At 47.4% G+C, this 22,105-nt stretch overlaps 1 protein-coding gene across 1 annotated transcript in view; it reads right to left on the bottom strand.

Annotated features, from left to right (window-relative positions):
- LOC110480576 (M1-specific T cell receptor alpha chain-like) overlaps nt 1-22,105 on the bottom strand; it is a 210,733-nt gene that overhangs the window by 30,012 nt on the left and 158,616 nt on the right. Inside the window, exon 4 of the mRNA XM_077788269.1 lies at nt 21,243-21,296. Coding sequence (XP_077644395.1) covers nt 21,243-21,296 — 54 coding nt within the window. The remainder of the gene's footprint in view (nt 1-21,242; nt 21,297-22,105) is intronic.

Raw genomic sequence — 22,105 nt, 5'->3', positions numbered from 1 at the left:
CCTGGGGGCAGCCTGGATCAGGGTCCCTGGCACAGGGCACCTTCCCAGCAGCCCAGACCTGCAGCTCCAGGAGGCACCTTGGCAGTGCCAGAGGTGCTGCAGCAGGGAAAGCCTGGCTCTCCATTGCAGCTGGGCCATTGCTGGCACTGCCCAGCCCCAGCCCAGCCCCAGGACAGAATTGCTGGGGCACAGAGATTGCAGCACTCAGGCACTGAGCCCCTGCCTTGGCCACAGGGGATGGAGCCCTGAGGCCAAGGGCAGCTGGAGCTGCTGGCACAGAGCAGAGCCCTGCCACAATGCCAGAGCTGCCCTTGCCCAGGCACACACAAGCTCTGAGCACAAGTTGATCCATCTGCCTCTCTCTCCCAAAGCTCCCCTCTGCTCCTCTGGGCTCAGGCACTCTCAGCATGGCACTGCCATGGCCCCAGCTCCTTGTCTAGAGAGCAAATCCTAAATCCTGCTGCTGGAAATGTTGCCAGGCACCAGAGTCCCTGCAGAAAAGGCTCTGCATGCTGGAGCAGAGCAGAGGGCAGGGGCCACGTGGCAAACCCAAATGCAGGGGACCCCTGGGCCATGGCAGGGCTGCAAACATTGTGCTCCCAAAGCTGTGCCCCTCCAAAGCAGCAAGGGCAAGAGAGAAATGAAGCCATTGCACTTGCCAGGACAAGGGCTTGCTCACCTGGCAGGACTGAAAGCACCGTCCCCTTGCCAAAAATGACTCTGGCTGCCACATTTACACCCTGACACATCCCATTGCAAAAACTCCCCTGCCAGCCCTGCAGCTGACCTCAAGCACAAAGCACCTGCAAATTCAGGCACCAGCAAAGCTCCCTGACACACCAGGCTCCATTCCCTGCACCAGGCAGCATCTGTTCCCCAGCTGCTGCCTGAGAAGCAGCAGTTTCCTTTGCCTTTCCCAATTTGGGGCAGCCCAGAGAGACAAGTCCGAGCCCTGGCAAGGCTTTCCCAGAAAGCTGCTCACTCACTGGGCTGGATGGACAGGCGGGTCCCCAAGCCAAAGGTCACCTTGTCGTAGCCAGATCCAAAGTCACACAGCATTTCCTCTCCTAACAAAAACCTTCCCCAGCACCTGGCACACTGCTCATGCCCAGCCCAGCAGACACTGCGGAGTGCCAGGAGGATGCAACCACAGCCTGAAGGGCAGAACTGCCATGGTCTCATTGCAGCATCAAGGCACTGTTGGACCTACAAGGACAAGCCCCTGCCTGAGTTCAGCCCTGACCTTAGCAGCCCCTGGCTTCTGCTCGTGCTCTGGGCTAAAGGAGTGGCTATCTCATGCTGGTTCCCATCTCACAGGCTGCTCTGCATCATCTGCAGTAAATGAAATGGCAGCTGAAATCTGCTTCCCCTGAGAGAGGGGCTCAGACACAAGGAGCATGTGTAGAACACTCAGCAGTGGACACTCAAGGACTCTGGACAAAGGACACACAGAAAGCTGCTCACTCACTGGGCTGGATGGACAGCCTGGTCCCTGAGCCAAAGATCAGCTTGCCGTAGCCAGAGCCTGAATCACACAGCATTTCCTACCCTAACAAAAAGCTCAGCCAGCCCCTGCAGAGCAGCACCTCTCCCCCAGCCTTTGCCCAGCCATGGCCTGGCTCAGAGGGGCAGCAGAGGGCACACAGAGCCTTGCCCTGGCTCCTGTGCCTGCCTGGGCTGCAGTGGCACAGCAGAGCCTGGCCAGGGCCAGCTGGCCCATGGGAGCAGGCGCGGGGCCACTGGGTGCATGCCAAAGGCCTCCCAAAGGCACAGGCAGAGCAGGGAGGCTTGGTTTGGCCACTCCCTGAAAGCAAAGTCCCCCCTGGCTAGGGACACACAGAGATGGGCAAATTCCCAGCCAGGCTGCTGCTCTCAGGCAGCCAAGGAATGAGCTCGAGCCCAGCAGCAAGCACAGAAAGCACAGCAGCAGGGCTGCACTTACGTGGCCAAACAGTGAGTCTGGTCCCAGAGCCAAAGGTGGGTGCATAAGCACCTGATGCTGAATTCACACAGCATTTCCTCTCCTAACAAAAACCTTCCCCACCTCCTGGCAGCACTGGGCACAGTGTATTGTATTTTTCCATCAATTTAAGCTCCTTCTAAGGATGCAGATTGACAATGACTCCAGTAAGGGATGCAAGCCCAAGTTCCAGAAAGAAGCTCTCTCTAATCTTCTGAGATAACAAAGGCTATTCATGTGTGTTCATCTCAAATACATTCCTCAGGAGGTTCCTCTAACTGAGGTGCTCCACAGCACAAACACATTCACTGATTTTAGCACAGCAGCACTTTCAGAGCTGTTCCACCCACAGCAGCCTGGCAAAGAGTTGGAAGCAAATTGTTCACAATGTGCTCTCCTCCCCCATTCCCCCTATCCTTCGAGTTGTAAAGCAGCTTTTCCCTCTGTATTCCTAAAAATACCCTAAAAGATTCAATCTGTTCCTGTTGAGGAGATACCTACTGGGCTTTACCAGCAGCCTGGTTCCTCTTCCAAAGGTCAGTCTGTTTACATTTCCTGAGTACACACAGTCAAACAGTCCCCTACAAAAACCCCTGTGCTCTTCTGCACATTTCAGCTTCCAGGGCAGCAGGCTCTATTGTCATCAACATAAAACTCTGTGTGCAAAATGCCTGTGAGGGATCCCCAAAAAACAAAGGCTGGGGTGCCTCTTCCCTGTCCCCTTGCAGGTTTTGTGTCAATACTTTTTACAGGTCAAGAATGATGAAGTGCCCTGATTTGTCATAGCCAAGAATCAATTATCACCCTCCCTACAGAAATCCTACAGTAGAAAATCCATTTATTTTAAAATAATGGATTTGTTTATCCAATAATTAATAATAAATAATGGATTTTTAAATACATTTATTTTTCCAATAAATCTATTTATTTTTCCAATAAATGCATTATTTTGAAAGCTGTGCTGTGAAAAAACAGACATTCCCAGGAGCTCTGGACTGCCCTATCCTGAGTGGTTTTGCAGGGGAAGATGTGACTGGGGACAATATCTGGCAAGAACACCTGGATCAGTATTTCACATTAGGAGGACTTCTGCAGGCTTTTCTATGCTGTTAACACATCTTAAATAATGTTTTTATAGGACAGAGACTTGCCAGTTCTCTGAAGAGACATCTTCTCCTTCCCTGCACATGTAATTGCACATGGGGAGAGAACTTGTGGTGCTCTTCAAAAGGGATAAATGTGAAAATCACAAGGAAAATCATTCTTTTAAACTGCCTGCTGTATCTTCTCCTACCAAGGAATACCATGAAGATCAAGCAACTTGGGAGTTGAGACAGCTCTGTAGTTTGTGCAAAATTTGTCATCTGTCTGGCACTCCACAATGACATGATTTCCATGGGGCTGGGAATTCATTCCTTGCATCCTTTGTGTGGGTAAAAACTCACTGTAATCTCTGGAAGGGCTCCTCTCATAACAGCTACACTCAATGAACTCTCAGAGTTTACAAAAAACTCTCCAGACTTGTTCTTGCTGCTCTGTTTGCACTGAATCTTCCAGCCACACTCATTTCAGCCCAGAAGCAGCAGAGATGGAAGGAGATTCCCCTTCCTCTCCCAGGGTAATTACACACTATCAATTCCAAGCACCTGATTCTCCAAGACTTCTCCAACCACTCTTGTTCAGGTCATGCACTTACCTGGTTTAACACTGAGCCTCGTTCCTCTGCCAAATTGCCACTTTGTAAAGCTGTTTCCTGAATTCACACATCATTCAATTCCTTTGCAAAAACCCTTCCTGTTCTGCAAATGCTCAGAAACCAGGAAAACTCCTGCTCTGTGACGGCTTCTGGCCAGGAGGGAACTCAGATAATCCCCTCCCAGACTGACTGAGCCTGGCAAAGAAAATCTAGGTATATATTTGGCATTCAATAAAACATTTCCATTCTGTAAGCTACCTGGACAGGAAAACACTTCTGTGCTAACTCCAAGCCTCCATTCCTGGTTCCTCATGAAGAATTCAAACATCTGCTCAGTGAAATATTTGGGTATGACAGTCTGGTCATACTGAGAGAAAGCCAGATAAGCTTTCCCATGAGTTGGTCTGGGAAGATTTAGGGAGGCAGAGAGGAAGAATTCTAAGCAAATGTTAAAAAATCTGTATGTGGTGTTTATAACAAGTTACTTTTCTCCTAAGATGTTCAACAAAGGTGGCTTCTTAATTAGCCAACCATGTGAAATGTGCTGATTAAATGACCAATCAGGTCCATCTCTATGGGAAGAGTGTATAAAAGAAGGGGTTCCAATAAACTTGGGTCTTCTTGCCCCTTAGCCTTCTGACCTAGAGTCTGTGTCATTTATTTTCTATTCCTGACTCAACAGTGACAGAAAAATAAAGATGAGAAAGAGAACTTGCCCTTGCAGTCAGGTAATTGCCCATCGTCCTAATGAATTTCTGTGATGGATATGCCCATTTCAACTCTTCCTTGCATAGCCTGAGTTATTTCACACATTTTTAAGTGGATGAATTGCTTAGGGGAGGTTTTCAGAAATGCAGTAGTGAAGATTTCATTAATGCAACCCCATGTAATTCTCCTTCCTGCACCCAGTCAGGGCACACATCACTCACTGCATCCTGAGTAAGATCTGCATCAAACCAAGTCTGTAGCTGAATTAAACTCCACATTGTGGTGTCACTTGGGTGAGTTCCTGTGAGGCTCCAGGAGGAACCTGAATTCACCATCCCAGCTGGATCTGGGAGAGGATCTCTGGCAGCAGAGCACAAGAACATTTCTGCATCCAGCTCTGCCGAGTACTCTGGAGTAGCATGGAATGGGATCTCACTGGCACTGGCATGTGACAAAACACCATTCTTGAGTGAAAACAAATGCTGAAACACTGCTTTTCCTGGAAGACTTACTTGGAAGCACAAGCAGATGAGTTCCTCCACCAAAAGTGACCTTCCAGTCACCAGCAGACACACGGTGACAAAGGTCTTTATAGAAAGCACTGCAGAGGAACTGAGCAGATTCTGTGGACTCTGTTCCACGCTGGAAGCCAATGTGAAGCAAACTATCTTGCTCTGCTGCTGCTGGTATCCACAGCAATTTATTTCTGTTGCTAAAAATTTTCCTAAACTAAATCTTATCCTGCATGGCAGTATTTAATATTTTCTGCTCATTTCAGTCTATATTTTGGGTCTGTAAAAGCAAACAAGCTTTCTATTTCACTTTTTTTTCCCATTTAAGGTAATTCATGGGTACAAAAAGATAGTATTTAGTATTGCAATATTTCTCTGCAACCATTATTGTGTCAATATATCAATTCTAAAAGAAGAAAAATAGATTAGTGTGAATCATTCCATGCCACTGTCCTGGTATCACAGGACATTTGAGAAGGGTTATGAAAAGCCAAGAATGAAAAGTTTTTCAGTCTTATGGACACTCAGCAGAACAGAGATAAGATTTCCTAACAAATTAAATATTTAGGCAAATCCAACAAATTTAAATATTTAGAAAAAAAGAACACAGAGGTGTAGTTATCTAATTATCCATCTTCACTTACTTGGTTTTACAATAATTCTTGTTCCTTGTCCAAAAGCTATTTTCCCATAGTTTCCTGTGTTCACACAGCCAGAAAGTGCATTGCAAGAACCATCCAAAGAAACATATTTGCCTTTTTAACTCCTTTTTTCCTAGAAGAGAAGCCAACTCAACAAAATTGTGAGTAGGAAATTAAAATGTCCATAGTTTATGATGGACTGAGACTCATGGCTTAGCTAGAGACATCAGCATGAACCTGTTACACCCAATTGTATGTAGCCCTTCCTTTTCTTTCTCCTTGAAACTGGAAACTGAGCTTTTTTCACCAAGTGGTAATTATCAGTCCATCTTAAGTGTATGTCTACTTTCAGCCATAAAAACAATTACAAGGCAATCCTTTATGAAGAAATAAAAAAATACCTCTTTTTTTTCATTAGCTTGTTTTCATTTGAGAAGGTGAATTACCAGTTTCGGGGAGAACTTAGAATAATGATGTGTGCAGTGATAACAACCTTCATGAACTCAGTTTCTACTGGTACTTCATTTGCTGGCAAACATATCTGGCTTATAATTAAAAGAAGTTACTCCTGGTGAGCATTGGCAAAACACACTGCAGCAGTGTAGTTTTTGTTACTCCTTTCTCAGGCACTTTGCAAAATCCCTGTCCTTTGCTGGCACTGAGACTTCCCAGCTCAGGGCCCAAAGCGCTGCCTCTTGCTCTGCTGGGAAACCAACTCTGGCCAGGGCTGCTCCAGCCCAGCACCAAGGTTTCCTTTCTTCTCCTCTCCTGCCTGCTGCTCCTGGGCTGCAGCTTCTGGAGCACAGCCCCCAGACAGAATTGTTGGCTGGAATTGCACCCAAATTTCTGCCCAAAGCCACTGCACTGCTCCTGCTGCAGCTGGAGCTCAGCTCTGTCTGTGCTGGGTCCAGCCTGGCTCAGAGGGAGACAACTCACCTGGGGCAATGACAAGCCTGGTTCCACTCCCAAAAGTCACTTTTCCCCAGCCTCCAGAGCTCACACAGTGTGAGAGCTCATTACAAAATGGCCTCTCCACCCAGCCCCTCAGGGGCTGCTGCAGGGCTGGGATCCTCTCAGCCCTGGAGCTGCCCCTGCCAGAGGCTCTGAGCTCCCACACAGATTTCCAGAGATCTCCCCTGGCCTCTCCTGGCCCAAAGCCCATTTCCCTGCTCAGTCCCTGGGGATACCAGCACTGGATTGTGCTCAGCAGAGATGTCAGAGGTGGGAGGCAGCTGCTCCTCAGTCAGCAGGGAGCAGTTTGGGACCCCTGCCCCAAAGGCTGCTGGCCCTGCCATGGCAAAGGGAAGGGAAGGAGGCCCTGGGGGCAGCCTGGATCAGGGTCCCTGGCACAGGGCACCTTCCCAGCAGCCCAGACCTGCAGCTCCAGGAGGCACCTTGGCAGTGCCAGAGGTTCTGCAGCAGGGAAAGCCTGGCTCTCCATTGCAGCTGGGCCATTGCTGGCACTGCCCAGCCCCAGCCCAGCCCCAGGACAGAATTGCTGGGGCACAGAGATTGCAGCACTCAGGCACTGAGCCCCTGCCTTGGCCACAGGGGATGGAGCCCTGAGGCCAAGGGCAGCTGGAGCTGCTGGCACAGAGCAGAGCCCTGCCACAATGCCAGAGCTGCCCTTGCCCAGGCACACACAAGCTCTGAGCACAAGTTGATCCATCTGCCTCTCTCTCCCAAAGCTCCCCTCTGCTCCTCTGGGCTCAGGCACTCTCAGCATGGCACTGCCATGGCCCCAGCTCCTTGTCTAGAGAGCAAATCTTAAATCCTGCTGCTGGAAATGCTGCCAGGCACCAGAGTCCCTGCAGAAAAGGCTCTGCATGCTGGAGCAGAGCAGAGGGCAGGGGCCACGTGGCAAACCCAAATGCAGGGGACCCCTGGGCCATGGCAGGGCTGCAAACATTGTGCTCCCAAAGCTGTGCCCCTCCAAAGCAGCAAGGGCAAGAGAGAAATGAAGCCATTGCACTTGCCAGGACAAGGGCTTGCTCACCTGGCAGGACTGAAAGCACCGTCCCCTTGCCAAAAATGACTCTGGCTGCCACATTTACACCCTGACACATCCCATTGCAAAAACTCCCCTGCCAGCCGTGCAGCTGACCTCAAGCACAAAGCACCTGCAAATTCAGGCACCAGCAGAGCTCCCTGACACACCAGATTCCATTCCCTGCACCAGGCAGCATCTGTTCCCCAGCTGCTGCCTGAGAAGCAGCAGTTTCCTTTGCCTTTCCCAATTTGGGGCAGCCAGGAGAGACAAGACCCAGACCTGGCAAGACTTTCCCAGAAAGCTGCTCACTCACTGGGCTGGATGGACAGGCGGGTCCCCGAGCCAAAGGTCACCTTGTTGTAGCCAGATCCAAAGTCACACAGCATTTCCTCTCCTAACAAAAACCTTCCCCAGCACCTGGCACACTGCTCATGCCCAGCCCAGCAGACACTGCGGAGTGCCAGGAGGATGCAGCCACAGCCTGAAGGGCAGAACTGCCATGGTCTCATTGCAGCATCAAGGGCACTGTTGGACCTACAAGGACAAGCCCCTGCCTGAGTTCAGCCCTGACCTTAGCAGCCCCTGGCTGCTGCTCGTGCTCTGGGCTAAAGGAGTGGCTATCTCATGCTGGTTCCCATCTCACAGGCTGCTCTGCATCATCTGCAGTAAATGAAATGGCAGCTGAAATCTGCTTCCCCTGAAAAAGGGGCTCAGACACAAGGAGCATGTGTAGAACACTCAGCAGTGGACACTCAAGGACTCTGGACAAAGGACACACAGAAAGCTGCTCACTCACTGGGCTGGATGGACAGCCTGGTCCCTGAGCCAAAGATCATCTTGCCGTAGCCAAAGCCTGAATCACACAGCATTTCCTGCCCTAACAAAAAGCCCAGCCAGCCCCTGCAGAGCAGCACCTCTCTCCCAGCCTTTGCCCAGCCATGGCCTGGCTCAGAGGGGCAGCAGAGGGCACACAGAGCCTTGCCCTGGCTCCTGTGCCTGCCTGGGCTGCAGTGGCACAGCAGAGCCTGGCCAGGGCCAGCTGGCCCATGGGAGCAGGCGCGGGGCCACTGGGTGCATGCCAAAGGCCTCCCAAAGGCACAGGCAGAGCAGGGAGGCTTGGTTTGGCCACTCCCTGAAAGCAAAGTCCCCCCTGGCTAGGGACACACAGAGATGGGCAAATTCCCAGCCAGGCTGCTGCTCTCAGGCAGCCAAGGAATGAGCTCGAGCCCAGCAGCAAGCACAGAAAGCACAGCAGCAGGGCTGCACTTACGTGGCCAAACAGTGAGTCTGGTCCCAGAGCCAAAGGTGGGTGCATAAGCACCTGATGCTGAATTCACACAGCATTTCCTCTCCTAACAAAAACCTTCCCCACCTCCTGGCAGCACTGGGCACTCAGAGCCCAGCAGCCAGGGCTGAGTGCCAGGAGGATTTAGCACGGTCTGAAGGGGACAGTGCCATGGTCTGGCTGTGGGGTCAAGATCACTCTTGGATTTGCGGATGCTAATCCTCTTTGGGAACACTGCTCCTTGTGCCCAAAATGGGCAGAGAAGGGCAGGATAGGGCAGAGATGGGCAGAGAAGGGAAGAGAAAGTAAGAGAAGGGAAGAGAAAAAAAGAGAAGGGAAGAGAAGGGAAGACAAAGGAAGACAAAGGAAGACAAAGGAAGACAAAGGAAGACAAAAGAAGACAAAGGAAGACAAAGGAAGACAAAGGAAGACAAAGGAAGACAAAACAAAGGAAGAGATGTTTACAAGTAAGCCCTTAACAGAAGAACCTCCAGCCCAGGAAGGGTATCCTGAAAATCTCCCTGGGCATGGTGCAGTTTTGAACCACATGGAAGGAGTTCACAAGAACTTGGTGCACTTTTCAGCTGAAACTGGAAGCTGTGTCCCTCTGCCAATGTGAGCTTGTGCCACAGCTCACAGTTTTTCAGCTCAGCAAGAGCACAAGCTCATCCACAAGCGGAGAGAGAAAAGCAACCACAGGTGGCACAGCCATGGCACAAAATGTGGTCAGAACCCCAGAGTGGGGATCTGAAAGGAAGGACAGATCCCTGACAGGATAACTGAGGACATTCTCTAGTAGACTTGTCTTCGTCTCATGTGGGAATCAGAAAAACAGAAACTCACACACTCACTGAAGGATTTGATCTGCAGCCTTAGGAGAAGCTTAGATTGATGTAAAAATACAATACACAGACATTAAGCAGAAAAATCATAAACTTATATTTCTATAGTTGCAGGTGAGAATATGCCTTAAGTAAGTGAGACACTATTCTATGATAGTGAAGAGTCTATAGTATAATAAAGTAATTGTATAAAGTAAACTAAGAGTTCAGAAGTTATACTAGAAGCCAATGTGTGCATCTGAATTAGAAAACCATTAAATAAAAGTATCTGCAGTAGAACAAAAGTAAGTAAAAATAATAGGTTAGAAAAGTAAATTCTCTGGCAACTGCCTATTAGTTTAGAAAGTTCTATATTACCTTGCAACAAAGAAACTTGTGACTACTCTTGAACTATAGCCAAATATTTAGTCCTCTAAAATCTCTCAGCCTCTAAGAATAATGTTCATCTAAGCAATAAATTATTCTTAAATAAAAACAGTCCCATCCCTTCATTTCTAGCAACGACGACAGGCTCATATCACTAGGATGAGTTTTTGCATCCTTCTTCTTTAGATCTACACTATTGAGCAAAAACTGGTTTGAATCTTACTTGGTTTTACGCTTAGCTGCACTCTGCTTCCAAAGATGAATTTGTTTCCATAGCTATTCACACAGGGTTTGCCTTCAAAACAAAAACCCTTTTTGTCCTCCAGTACTTAATTAGGTCCCACTTGACATTCTTTTTAACTTAGTCTACCCAAGTAAACTCCTGGGCAGTTTTAACTACATTTTCTGTAAAGATTTTTCCTAGTTTATGGTCTAGTTCTGTTTGGACAGAGATGGCACTGATTGAAAGATTTCACCTTCATTCCTGCAAAGAAATCCCAGAGCAAAATTCCTCTTTCAGCATTAGATCAGCATTAAAAGCAGAGTTCTCCTCCTGGACCTTCCTGCACAGCTTCAAAACACATTTCTTGATTCCCCAAACAAAAAATTCCCTGCCTGTTCCAGCCTCTTTCCATTACAGCCCAGCCTTTTTGTTTATTTGTTTGTTTTTTTGTCAAGGAGTGCAAAGCTGGATGGAAACCTCTCTGTAGCCAGAAGCAGGAGGCACAGAGCAAAGGCTAAGAGAGTTTTCCCAGCAGAGAAGGAGCTGCAGCCTCTGGGAATTAATGAGGACCTTGCCTGAGTTCTGGACAGTGGAAAGAAAAGAACAGTGAGAGGTCTGCAGGTCTGGGAGGCTCCTGGAAACAGGCAGGAGTGAAGAAAACGACTCAAAAATGTCTCAGCTCTCGGTGACACATCTGGCACAGGAAAATCCAGCCCCACAAGTAAGTGTTTCACTTCATAATGATTTTTTTTCCCTCTGATGCAGGGTCAAGCTGTGGCCTCCAGTTGCTCTCAGAAGGAAAGAACAATGGGATTTAATGGCTGCTTCAAAGCTTTCCTGGAAAGAGGAATTAGGCTTTCCTATCCATAAGTGCCTTCAGGTTTTCCACCTACCTGGTTTCACTCTCAGTTGTGTCCCACTGCCAAAGGTCACCTTCCAGCCAGATCCTGAATTCACACAGTGACACACTCACTTACAAAAACCACACACACAGCTTTGGGGCCACACAGATATGTGTGTTTTCCACAAGAAATCAAGGGGGACACCAGATGACCCCCTTGCCACATAGATTTCAACCTAAATGAGGATGTTTTTCCAGCTGCACACCTCTGATCTTTCCTGACAGAAACAATTCTGAATGCAGGAGAAATCCAAACCCTATTGGCATAGTTGAAGTTCTTGGACAATTTTGGTAAGGTTTAGGAGAGAGAAGAATCTCAGCCTTGCCCTTATAATGTGAAACAACAATTTGTTTTCAGATGTACCTGATTGCAGAATGAGATTTGTGCCTCTCCCAAAGGTGAGTTTCCAGGAGGACTCAGTTATCCCACAGCAATCAACCTTGATACAAAACTGGTAAAGCAGAAAAGCCTCAGCCTTCAACAGCCAGAACACACTGCTGGACATTTCAGAAGGGGATGAAATTTCCACCACTTGTTGAAAGAACTGACAGAGCTGTTTCTAAAACTGCTCATGGACTAATGAAGGAGTCAGGCAGATCAGCCAGCTGGTCAATCTCAGAAGCTAAGCAAGGGACCAGACCCATTAGAGAAAGAAGCAAAGAAAAATTAAACAGACAAAACCTTTCAGAAAAAAGCAATCCAAGGTCCCAATTTTTCCTGTTTGTCTCATTGACAATGACTCCAGTAAGGGATGCAAAGCCAAGTCCCAGAAAGCAGCTCTCTCTAATCTTCTGAGTAAACAAAGGCTATTCATTTGTACTCATCTCAAATACATTCCCCAAGAGGATCCTCTAACTGAGGTGCTCCACAGCACAAACACATTCACTGATTTTAGCACAGCAGCACTTTCAGAGCTGTTCCACCCACAGCAGCCTGGCAAAGAGTTGGAAGTAAATTGTTCACAATGTGCTCTCCTCCCCCATGCCCCCTTTCCTTCCAGTTGTAAAGAAGATTTTCCCTCTGTATTTTAAAAATACCCTAAAAGATTCAATCTGTTCCTGTTGAGGAGATACCTACTGGGCTTTACCAGCAGCCTGGTTCCTCTTCCAAAGGTCAGTCTGTTTGCATTTCCTGAGTACACACAGTCAAACACTCCCCTACAAAAATCCCTGTGCTCTTCTGCACATTTCAGCTTCCAGGGCAGCAGGCTCTATTGTCATCAACATAAAACTCTGTGTGCAAAATGCCTGTGAGGGATCCCCAAAAAACAAAGGCTGGGGTGCCTCTTCCCTGTCCCCTTGCAGGTTTTGTGTCAATACTTTTTACAGGTCAAGAATGATGAAGTGCCCTGATTTGTCATAGCCAAGAATCAATTATCACCCTCTCTACAGAAATCCTAGAGTTGAAAATCCATTTATTTTAAAATAATGGATTTCTTTATACAATAAATACATATTAATTTATGGATTCATTAATCCATTTATTTTGAAATAAATGGATTTATTTTTCCAATAAATCCATTATTTTGAAAGCTGTGCTGTGAAAAGAAAGACATTCCCAGGAGCTCTGCACTACCCTATCGTGAGTGGTTTTGCAGGGGAAGATGTGACTGGGGACACAGACATCTGCTTCCTAATATCTGGCAAGGACACCTGGCTCAGTATTTCACATCAGCAGAATTTCTGCAGGCTTTTTTATACATGCTAACACATCTTAAATAATGTTTTCATAGGACAGAGACTTGCCAGTTCTCTGAAGAGCCATCTTCTCCTTCCCTGCACATGTAATTGCACATGGGGAAAGAACTTGTGATGCTCTTCAAAATGGATAAATGTGAAAATCACAAGGAAAATCATTCTTTTAAACTGCCTGCTGTATCTTCTCCTACCAAGGAATACCATGAAGATCAAGCAACTTGGGAGTTGAGACAGCTCTGTAGTTTGTGCAAGATTTGTCACCTGCCTGGCACTCCACACTGACATGATTTCCATGGGGCTGGGAATTCATTCCTTGCATCCTTTCTGTGGGTAAAAACTCACTGTAATTCCTGGAAGGACTCCTCTCATAACAGCTACACTCCATGAACTCTCAGAGTTTACAAAAAACCCCAGACTTGTTCTTGCTGCTCTGTTTGCACTGAATCTTCCAGCCACACTCATTTCAGCCCAGAAGCAGCAGAGATGGAAGGAGATTCCCCTTTCCTCTCCCAGGGTAATTACACACTATCAATTCCAAGCATCTGATTCTCCAAGACTTCTCCAACCACTCTTGTTCAGGTCATGCACTTACCTGGTTTAACACTGAGCCTCGTTCCTCTGCCAAACTGCAACTTTGCATTGTTGCTTCCTGAATTCACACATCATTCAATTCCTTTGCAAAAACCCTTCCTGTTCTGCAAATGCTCAGAAACCAGGAAAACTCCTGCTCTGTGACGGCTTCTGGCCAGGAGGGAACTCAGATAATCCCCTCCCAGACTGACTGAGCCTGGCAAAGAAAATCTAGGTATATATTTGGCATTCAATAAAACATTTCCATTCCGTAAGCTACCTGGACAGGAAAACACTCTTCACTGCTACCATTCTCCTCCCCTGGAGAGAGCATTTCCTGACATTTGGAAAAGAGAAATGCTCATCACAGAATTCAGCAAACCCACAGTTTCTCACCTGTGAATCCAAGGCAAATTCTGACAGAAACACCATTCTGATCACAAGTCAGGAATGGGGACTTACTGAGATTATTTTTCCTGACCTCTACAGAACACAGGCAGCAAAACCAAATGTAAGACTGCTGCAGGATTTGACATCATCACAACTGAAGAAGAATTTCACTCTGTGCATCTGCATGATGGAACAGTAATTTGAGCTGAGTACATTTGCAAAATATCTGACAGGGTAACAAGGTAAACAGGAAAAAAAATCTGCTTCCTAAACCAGGCTACACTTGTCACAACTATCTGTGACCCTGTCCAAACATCTGCTTTCTCCCTCCTGCAGCTGCACTGCCTGAGGCTTCTCTACAAAAGTCATCTCTGAAGCTTGAACTCAGCTAAAAGCACGCTGGTGAGCCACAGGACCTGCCTATAAAGAAAAAGCTGGGCCATTCACAGGTCAAAATGGAAAAATTCCCAGAACCAACCAGTCAGATGTACACAAAAGTGTTATGGGAAATGCTGTCTGGATTGGTGTTCTTCCTTTCTTTCTCAGGTATTTTGTTTAAATTTTGACTGCAAATTGGAGATTTCCATATGAACAAAGGTTTGTTCTGATTTCTTTCTAGGAAGTGAAAAGAAAGTTAAATGGACTTTACTGATTTCTGTTTCTTAGGTATATCTGCCTCCCAAGTGCCCATTTGATCCCAAATATTCAATGGTCAACAAAGTCATTCAGCCTGGCAGAATGAGATGACTTTACATTAGCTCCAATATCTGAGCCCCAGAGGGAGGATTAGATCATTTCAGATTGGAAGTCTAATGCCTTCTAATTCCATATTGATTGTTGAACTTGCCCAAACAATGCAGCAGTTCTGACCTAGCACTGCCCAAACCTGTGAATGGGTAGGAAATGTGTCCTAGCCCCTGAAAAAGTCTGTGCACTCTGTCAGATCTTGGCTTGGGTGTGCAAAGGCAGCTTTGGAGACTTGAATATAAACTGCTTTATAAAAAGCACCTCCCAGAAATTGCAAGGGCAGAACAGAATTGAACAGACACTTGCAGTAATCCTGTCTGTTTATTCTGCTGGGAGGCTGCAGGAGGAATCTGAATTCACCATCCCAGCTGGATCTGGGAGAGGATCTCTGGCAGCAGAGCACAAGAACATTTCTACATCCAGCTCTGCTGAGTACTCAAGAGTAGCATGGAATGGGATCTCACTGGCTCTGGCATGTGACAAAACACCATTCTTGAGTGAAAACAAATGCTGAAACACTGCTTTTCCTGGAAGACTTACTTGGAAGCACAAGCAGATGAGTTCCTCCACCAAAAGTGACCTTCCAGTCACCAGCAGACACACGGTGACAAAGGTCTTTATAGAAAGCACTGCAGAGGAACTGAGCAGATTCTGTGGACTCTGTTCCATGCTGGAAGCCAATGTGAAGCAAAATGTCTTGTTCTGCTGCTGATGGTATCCACAGCAATTTATTTCTGTTGCTAAAAATTTCCCTAAACTAAATCTTATCATACATGGCAGTATTTAATATTTTCTGCTCGTTTCAGTATATATTTTGGGTCTGTAAAAGCAATCAAGCTTTCTATTTCACTTTTTTTCCCATTTAAGGTAATTCGTGGGAACAAAAAGATAGTACTTAATATTGCAATATTTCTCTGCAACCATTATTGTGTCAATATATCAATTATAAAAGAAGAAAAATAGATTAGTGTGAATCATTCCATGCCACTGTCCTGGTAGTACAGGACATTTGAGAAGGGTTATGAAAAGCCAAGAATGAAAAGTTTTTCAGTCTTATGGACACTCAGCAGAACAGAGATAAGATTTCCTAACAAATTAAATATTTAGGCAAATCCAACAAATTTAAATATTTAGAAAAATAGAACACAGAGGTGTAATTATCTAATTATCCGTCTTCACTTACTTGGTTTTACAATAATTCTTGTTCCTTGTCGAAAAGTTATTTTCCCAATGTTTCCTGTGTTCACACAGCCAGAAAGTGCTTTGCAAAAACCATCCAAAGAAATATATTTGCCTTTTTAACTCCTTTTTTCCTAGAAGAGAAGCCAACTCAACAAAATTGGGAGTAGGAAATGATAATGTCCATAATTTATGATGGACTGAGACTCATGGCTTAGCTAGAGACATCAGCATCAACCTGTTACACCCAATTGTATGTAGCCCTTCCTTTTCTTTCTCCTTGAAACTGGAAACTGAGCTTTTTTCACCAAGTGGTAATTATCACTCCATCTTAAGTGTATGTCTACTTTCAGCCATAAAAACAATTACAAGGCAATCCTTCATGAAGAAATAAAAAAATACCATTTTTTTTTCATTAGCTTGTTTTCATTTGAGAAGGTGAATTACCAGTTTCGGGGAGAACTTAGAATATTGATGTGTGCAGTGATAACAACCTTCATGAACTCAGTTTCTACTGGTACTTCATTTGCTGGCAAACATATCTGGCTTATAATTAAAAGAAGTTACTCCTGGTGAGCATTGGCAAAACACACTGCAGCAGTGTAGTTTTTGTTACTCCTTTCTCAGGAACTTTGTAAAATCCCTGTCCTTTCCTGGCACTGAGACTTCCCAGCTCAGGGCCCAAAGCGCTGCCTCTTGCTCTGCTGGGAAACCAACTCTGGCCAGGGCTGCTCCAGCCCAGCACCAAGGTTTCCTTTCTTCTCCTCTCCTGCCTGTTGCTCCTGGGCTGCAGCTGCTGGAGCACAGCTCCCAGAAAGAACTGTTGGCTGGAATTGCACCCAAATTTCTGCCCAAAGCCACTGCACTGCTCCTGCTGCAGCTGGAGCTCAGCTCTGTCTGTGCTGGGTCCAGCCTGGCTCAGAGGGAGACAACTCACCTGGGGCAATGACTAGCCTGGTTCCACTCCCAAAAGTCACTTTTCCCCAGCCTGAAGAGCTCACACAGTGTGAGAGCTCATTACAAAATGGCCTCTCCACCCAGCCCCTCAGGGGCTGCTGCAGGGCTGGGATCCTCTCAGCCCTGGAGCTGCCCCTGCCAGAGGCTCTGAGCTCCCACACAGATTTCCAGAGATCTCCCCTGGCCTCTCCTGGCCCAAAGCCCATTTCCCTGCTCAGTCCCTGGGGATACCAGCACTGGATTGTGCTCAGCAGAGATGTCAGAGGTGGGAGGCAGCTGCCCCTCAGTCAGCAGGGAGCAGTTTGGGACCCCTGCCCCAAAGGCTGCTGGCCCTGCCATGGCAAAGGGAAGGGAAGGAGGCCCTGGGGGCAGCCTGGATCAGGGTCCCTGGCACAGGGCACCTTCCCAGCAGCCCAGACCTGCAGCTCCAGGAGGCACCTTGGCAGTGCCAGAGGTGCTGCAGCAGGGAAAGCCTGGCTCTCCATTGCAGCTGGGCCATTGCTGGCACTGCCCAGCCCCAGCCCAGCCCAGGACAGAATTGCTGGGGCACAGAGATTGCAGCACTCAGGCACTGAGCCCCTGCCTTGGCCACAGGGGATGGAGCCCTGAGGCCAAGGGCAGCTGGAGCTGCTGGCACAGAGCAGAGCCCTGCCACAATGCCAGAGCTGCCCTTGCCCAGGCACACACAAGCTCTGAGCACAAGTTGATCCATCTGCCTCTCTCTCCCAAAGCTCCCCTCTGCTCCTCTGGGCTCAGGCACTCTCAGCATGGCACTGCCATGGCCCCAGCTCCTTGTCTAGAGAGCAAATCTTAAATCCTGCTGCTGGAAATGCTGCCAGGCACCAGAGTCCCTGCAGAAAAGGCTCTGCATGCTGGAGCAGAGCAGAGGGCAGGGGCCACGTGGCAAACCCAAATGCAGGGGACCCCTGGGCCATGGCAGGGCTGCAAACATTGTGCTCCCAAAGCTGTGCCCCTCCAAACCAGCAAGGGCAAGAGAGAAATGAAGCCATTGCACTTGCCAGGACAAGGGCTTGCTCACCTGGCAGGACTGAAAGCACCGTCCCCTTGCCAAAAACGACTCTGGCTGCCACATTTACACCCTGACACATCCCATTGCAAAAACTCCCCTGCCAGCCGTGCAGCTGACCTCAAGCACAAAGCACCTGCAAATTCAGGCACCAGCAAAGCTCCCTGACACACCAGGCTCCATTCCCTGCACCAGGCAGCATCTGTTCCCCAGCTGCTGCCTGAGAAGCAGCAATTCCCTTTGCCTTTCCCAATTTGTGGCAGCCAGGAGAGACAAGACCCAGCCCAGGCAAGACTTTCCCAGAAAGCTGCTCACTCACTGGGCTGGATGGACAGGCGTGTCCCCGAGCCAAAGGTCACCTTGTTGTATCCAGATCCAAAGTCACACAGCATTTCCTCTCCTAACAAAAACCTTCCCCAGCACCTGGCACACTGCTTATGCCCAGCCCAGCAGACACTGCGGAGTGCCAGGAGGATGCAGCCACAGCCTGAAGGGCAGAACTGCTATGGTCTCATTGCAGCATCAAGGGCACTGTTGGACCTACAAGGACAAGCCCCTGCCTGAGTTCAGCCCTGACCTTAGCAGCCCCTGGCTTCTGCTCGTGCTCTGGGCTAAAGGAGTGGCTATCTCATGCTGGTTCCCATCTCACAGGCTGCTCTGCATCATCTGCAGTAAATGAAATGGCAGCTGAAATCTGCTTCCCCTGAAAAAGGGGCTCAGACACAAGGAGCATGTGTAGAACACTCAGCAGTGGACACTCAAGGACTCTGGACAAAGGACACACAGAAAGCTGCTCACTCACTGGGCTGGATGGACAGCCTGGTCCCTGAGCCAAAGATCATCTTGCCGTAGCCAAAGCCTGAATCACACAGCATTTCCTGCCCTAACAAAAAGCCCAGCCAGCCCCTGCAGAGCAGCACCTCTCCCCCAGCCTTTGCCCAGCCATGGCCTGGCTCAGAGGGGCAGCAGAGGGCACACAGAGCCTTGCCCTGGCTCCTGTGCCTGCCTGGGCTGCAGTGGCACAGCAGAGCCTGGCCAGGGCCAGCTGGCCCATGGGAGCAGGCGCGGGGCCACTGGGTGCATGCCAAAGGCCTCCCAAAGGCACAGGCAGAGCAGGGAGGCTTGGTTTGGCCACTCCCTGAAAGCAAAGTCCCCCCTGGCTAGGGACACACAGAGATGGGCAAATTCCCAGCCAGGCTGCTGCTCTCAGGCAGCCAAGGAATGAGCTCGAGCCCAGCAGCAAGCACAGAAAGCACAGCAGCAGGGCTGCACTTACGTGGCCAAACAGTGAGTCTGGTCCCAGAGCCAAAGGTGGGTGCATAAGCACCTGATGCTGAATTCACACAGCATTTCCTCTCCTAACAAAAACCTTCCCCACCTCCTGGCAGCAATTTTCACCCAGTTCCCAGCAGCCAGGGCTGAGTGCCAGGAGGATTAAGCCACAGTATGAAGGGAACACTCTGGCTGTGGGGTCAAGATCACTCTTGGATTTGCGGATGCTAATCCTCTTTGGGAACACTGCTCCTTGTGCCCAAAATGGGCAGAGAAGGGCAGGATAGGGCAGAGATGGGCAGAGAAGGGAAGAGAAAGTAAGAGAAGGGAAGAGAAAAAAAGAGAAGGGAAGAGAAGGGAAGACAAAGGAAGACAAAGGAAGACAAAGGAAGACAAAACAAAGGAAATGATGGTTACAAGTAAGCTCATAACAGAAAAACCTCCAGCCCAGGAAGGGTATCCTGAAAATCTCCCTGGGCATGGTGCAGTTTTGAACCACGTGGAAGGAGTTCACAAGAACTTGGTCCACTTTTCAGCTGAAACTGGAAGCTGTGTCCCTCTGCCAATGTGAGCTTGTGCCACAGCTCACAGTTTTTCAGCTCAGCAAGAGCACAAGCTCATCCACAAGCTGAGAGAGAAAAGCAACCACAGGTGGCACAGCCATGGCACAAAATGTGGTCAGAACTCCAGAGTGGGGATCTGAAAGGAAGGACAGATCCCTGACAGGATAACTGAGGACATTCTCTAGTAGACTTGTCTTCGTCTCATGTGGGAATCAGAAAAACAGAAACTCACACACTCACTGAAGGATTTGATCTGCAGCCTTAGGAGAAGCTTAGATTGATGTAAAAATACAATACACAGACATTAAGCAGAAAAATCATAAACTTATATTTCTATAGTTGCAGGTGAGAATATGCCTTAAGTAAGTGAGACACTATTCTATGATAGTGAAGAGTCTATAGTATAATAAAGTAATTGTATAAAGTAAACTAAGAGTTCAGAAGTTATACTAGAAGCCAATGTGTGCATCTGAATTAGAAAACTATTAAATAAAAGTATCTGCAGTAGAACAAAAGTAAGTAAAAATAATAGGCTAGAAAAGTAAATTATCTGGCAACTGCCGATTAGTTTTGAAAGTTCTATATTACCTTGCAACAAAGAAACTTGTGACTACTCTTGAACTATAGCCAAATATTTAGTCCTCTAAAATCTCTCAGCCTCTAAGAATAATGTTCATCTAAGCAATAAATTATTCTTAAATAAAAACAGTCCCATCCCTTCATTTCAAGCAACGACAATGACAAGCTCATATCACTAGGATGAGTGTTTGCATCCTTCTTCTTTAGATCTACACTATTGAGCAAAAACTGGTTTGAATCTTACTTGGTTTTACCCTTAGCTGCACTCTGCTTCCAAAGATGAATTTGTTTCCATAGCTATTCACACAGGGTTTGCCTTCAAAACAAAAACCCTTTTTGTCCTCCAGTACTTAATTAGGTCCCACTTGACATTCTTTTTAACTTAGTCTACCCAAGTAAACTCCTGGGCAGTTTTAACTACATTTCCTGTAAAGATTTTTCCTAGTTTATGGTCTAGTTCTGTTTGGACAGAGATGGCACTGACTGAAAGATTTCACCTTCATGCCTGCAAAGAAATCCCAGAGCAAAATTCCTCTTTCAGCATTAGATCAGCATTAAAAGCAGAGTTCTCCTCCTGGACCTTCCTGCACAGCTTCAAAACACATTTCTTGATTCCCCAAACAAAAATTTCCCTGCCTGTTCCAGCCTCTTTCCATTACAGCCCAGCCTTTTTGTTTATTTGTTTGTTTTTTGTCAAGGAGTGCAAAGCTGGATGGAAACCTCTCTGTAGCCAGAAGCAGGAGGCACAGAGCAAAGGCTAAGAGAGTTTTCCCAGCAGAGAAGGAGCTGCAGCCTCTGGGAATTAATGAGGACCTTGCCTGGGTTCTGGACAGTGGAAAGAAAAGAACAGTGAGAGGTCTGCAGGTCTGGGAGGCTCCTGGAAACAGGCAGGAGTGAAGAAAACGACTCAAAAATGTCTCAGCTCTCGGTGACACATCTGGCACAGGAAAATCCAGCCCCACAAGTAAGTGTTTCACTTCATAATGATTTTTTTTCCCTCTGATGCAGGGTCAAGCTGTGGCCTCCAGTTGCTCTCAGAAGGAAAGAACAATGGGATTTAATGGCTGCTTCAAAGCTTTCCTGGAAAGAGGAATTAGGCTTTCCTATCCATAAGTGCCTTCAGGTTTTCCACCTACCTGGTTTCACTCTCAGTTGTGTCCCACTGCCAAAGGTCACCTTCCAGCCAGATCCTGAATTCACACAGTGACACACTCACTTACAAAAACCACACACAGCTTTGGGGCCACACAGATATGTGTGTTTTCCACAAGAAATCAAGGGGGACACCAGATGACCCCCTTGCCATATAGATTTCAACCTAAATGAGGATGTTTTTCCAGCTGCACACCTCTGATCTTTCCTGACAGAAACAATTCTGAATGCAGGAGAAACCCTATTGGCATAGTTGAAGTTCTTGGACAATTTTGGTAATGTTTAGGAGAGAGAAGAATCTCAGCCTTGCCCTTATAATGTGAAACAACAATTTGTTTTCAGATGTACCTGATTGCAGAATGAGATTTGTGCCTCTCCCAAAGGTGAGTTTCCAGGAGGACTCAGTTATCCCACAGCAATCAACCTTGATACAAAACTGGTAAAGCAGAAAAGCCTCAGCCTTCAACAGCCAGAACACACTGCTGGACATTTCAGAAGGGGATGAAATTTCCACCACTTGTTGAAACAACTGACAGAGCTGTTTCGAAAACTGCTCATGGACTAAAGAAGGAGTCAGGCAGATCAGCCAGCTGGTCAATCTCAGAAGCTAAGCAAGGGACCAGACCCATTAGAGAAAGAAGCAAAGAAAAATTAAACAGACAAAACCTTCCAGAAAAAAGCAATCCAAGGTCCCAATTTTTCCTGTTTGTCTCATTGACAATGACTCCAGTAAGGGATGCAAGCCCAAGTTCCAGAAAGCAGCTCTCTCTAATCTTCTGAGCAAACAAAGGCTATTCATTTGTGTTCATCTCAAATACATTCCCCAAGAGGATCCTCTAACTGAGGT

The sequence above is a fragment of the Lonchura striata genome, chromosome 25, assembly GCF_046129695.1.
Source record: "Lonchura striata isolate bLonStr1 chromosome 25, bLonStr1.mat, whole genome shotgun sequence".
In the NCBI taxonomy this organism is placed as follows: Eukaryota; Metazoa; Chordata; class Aves; order Passeriformes; family Estrildidae; genus Lonchura; species Lonchura striata.
This window is presented reverse-complemented; position numbering and strand designations above follow the sequence as displayed.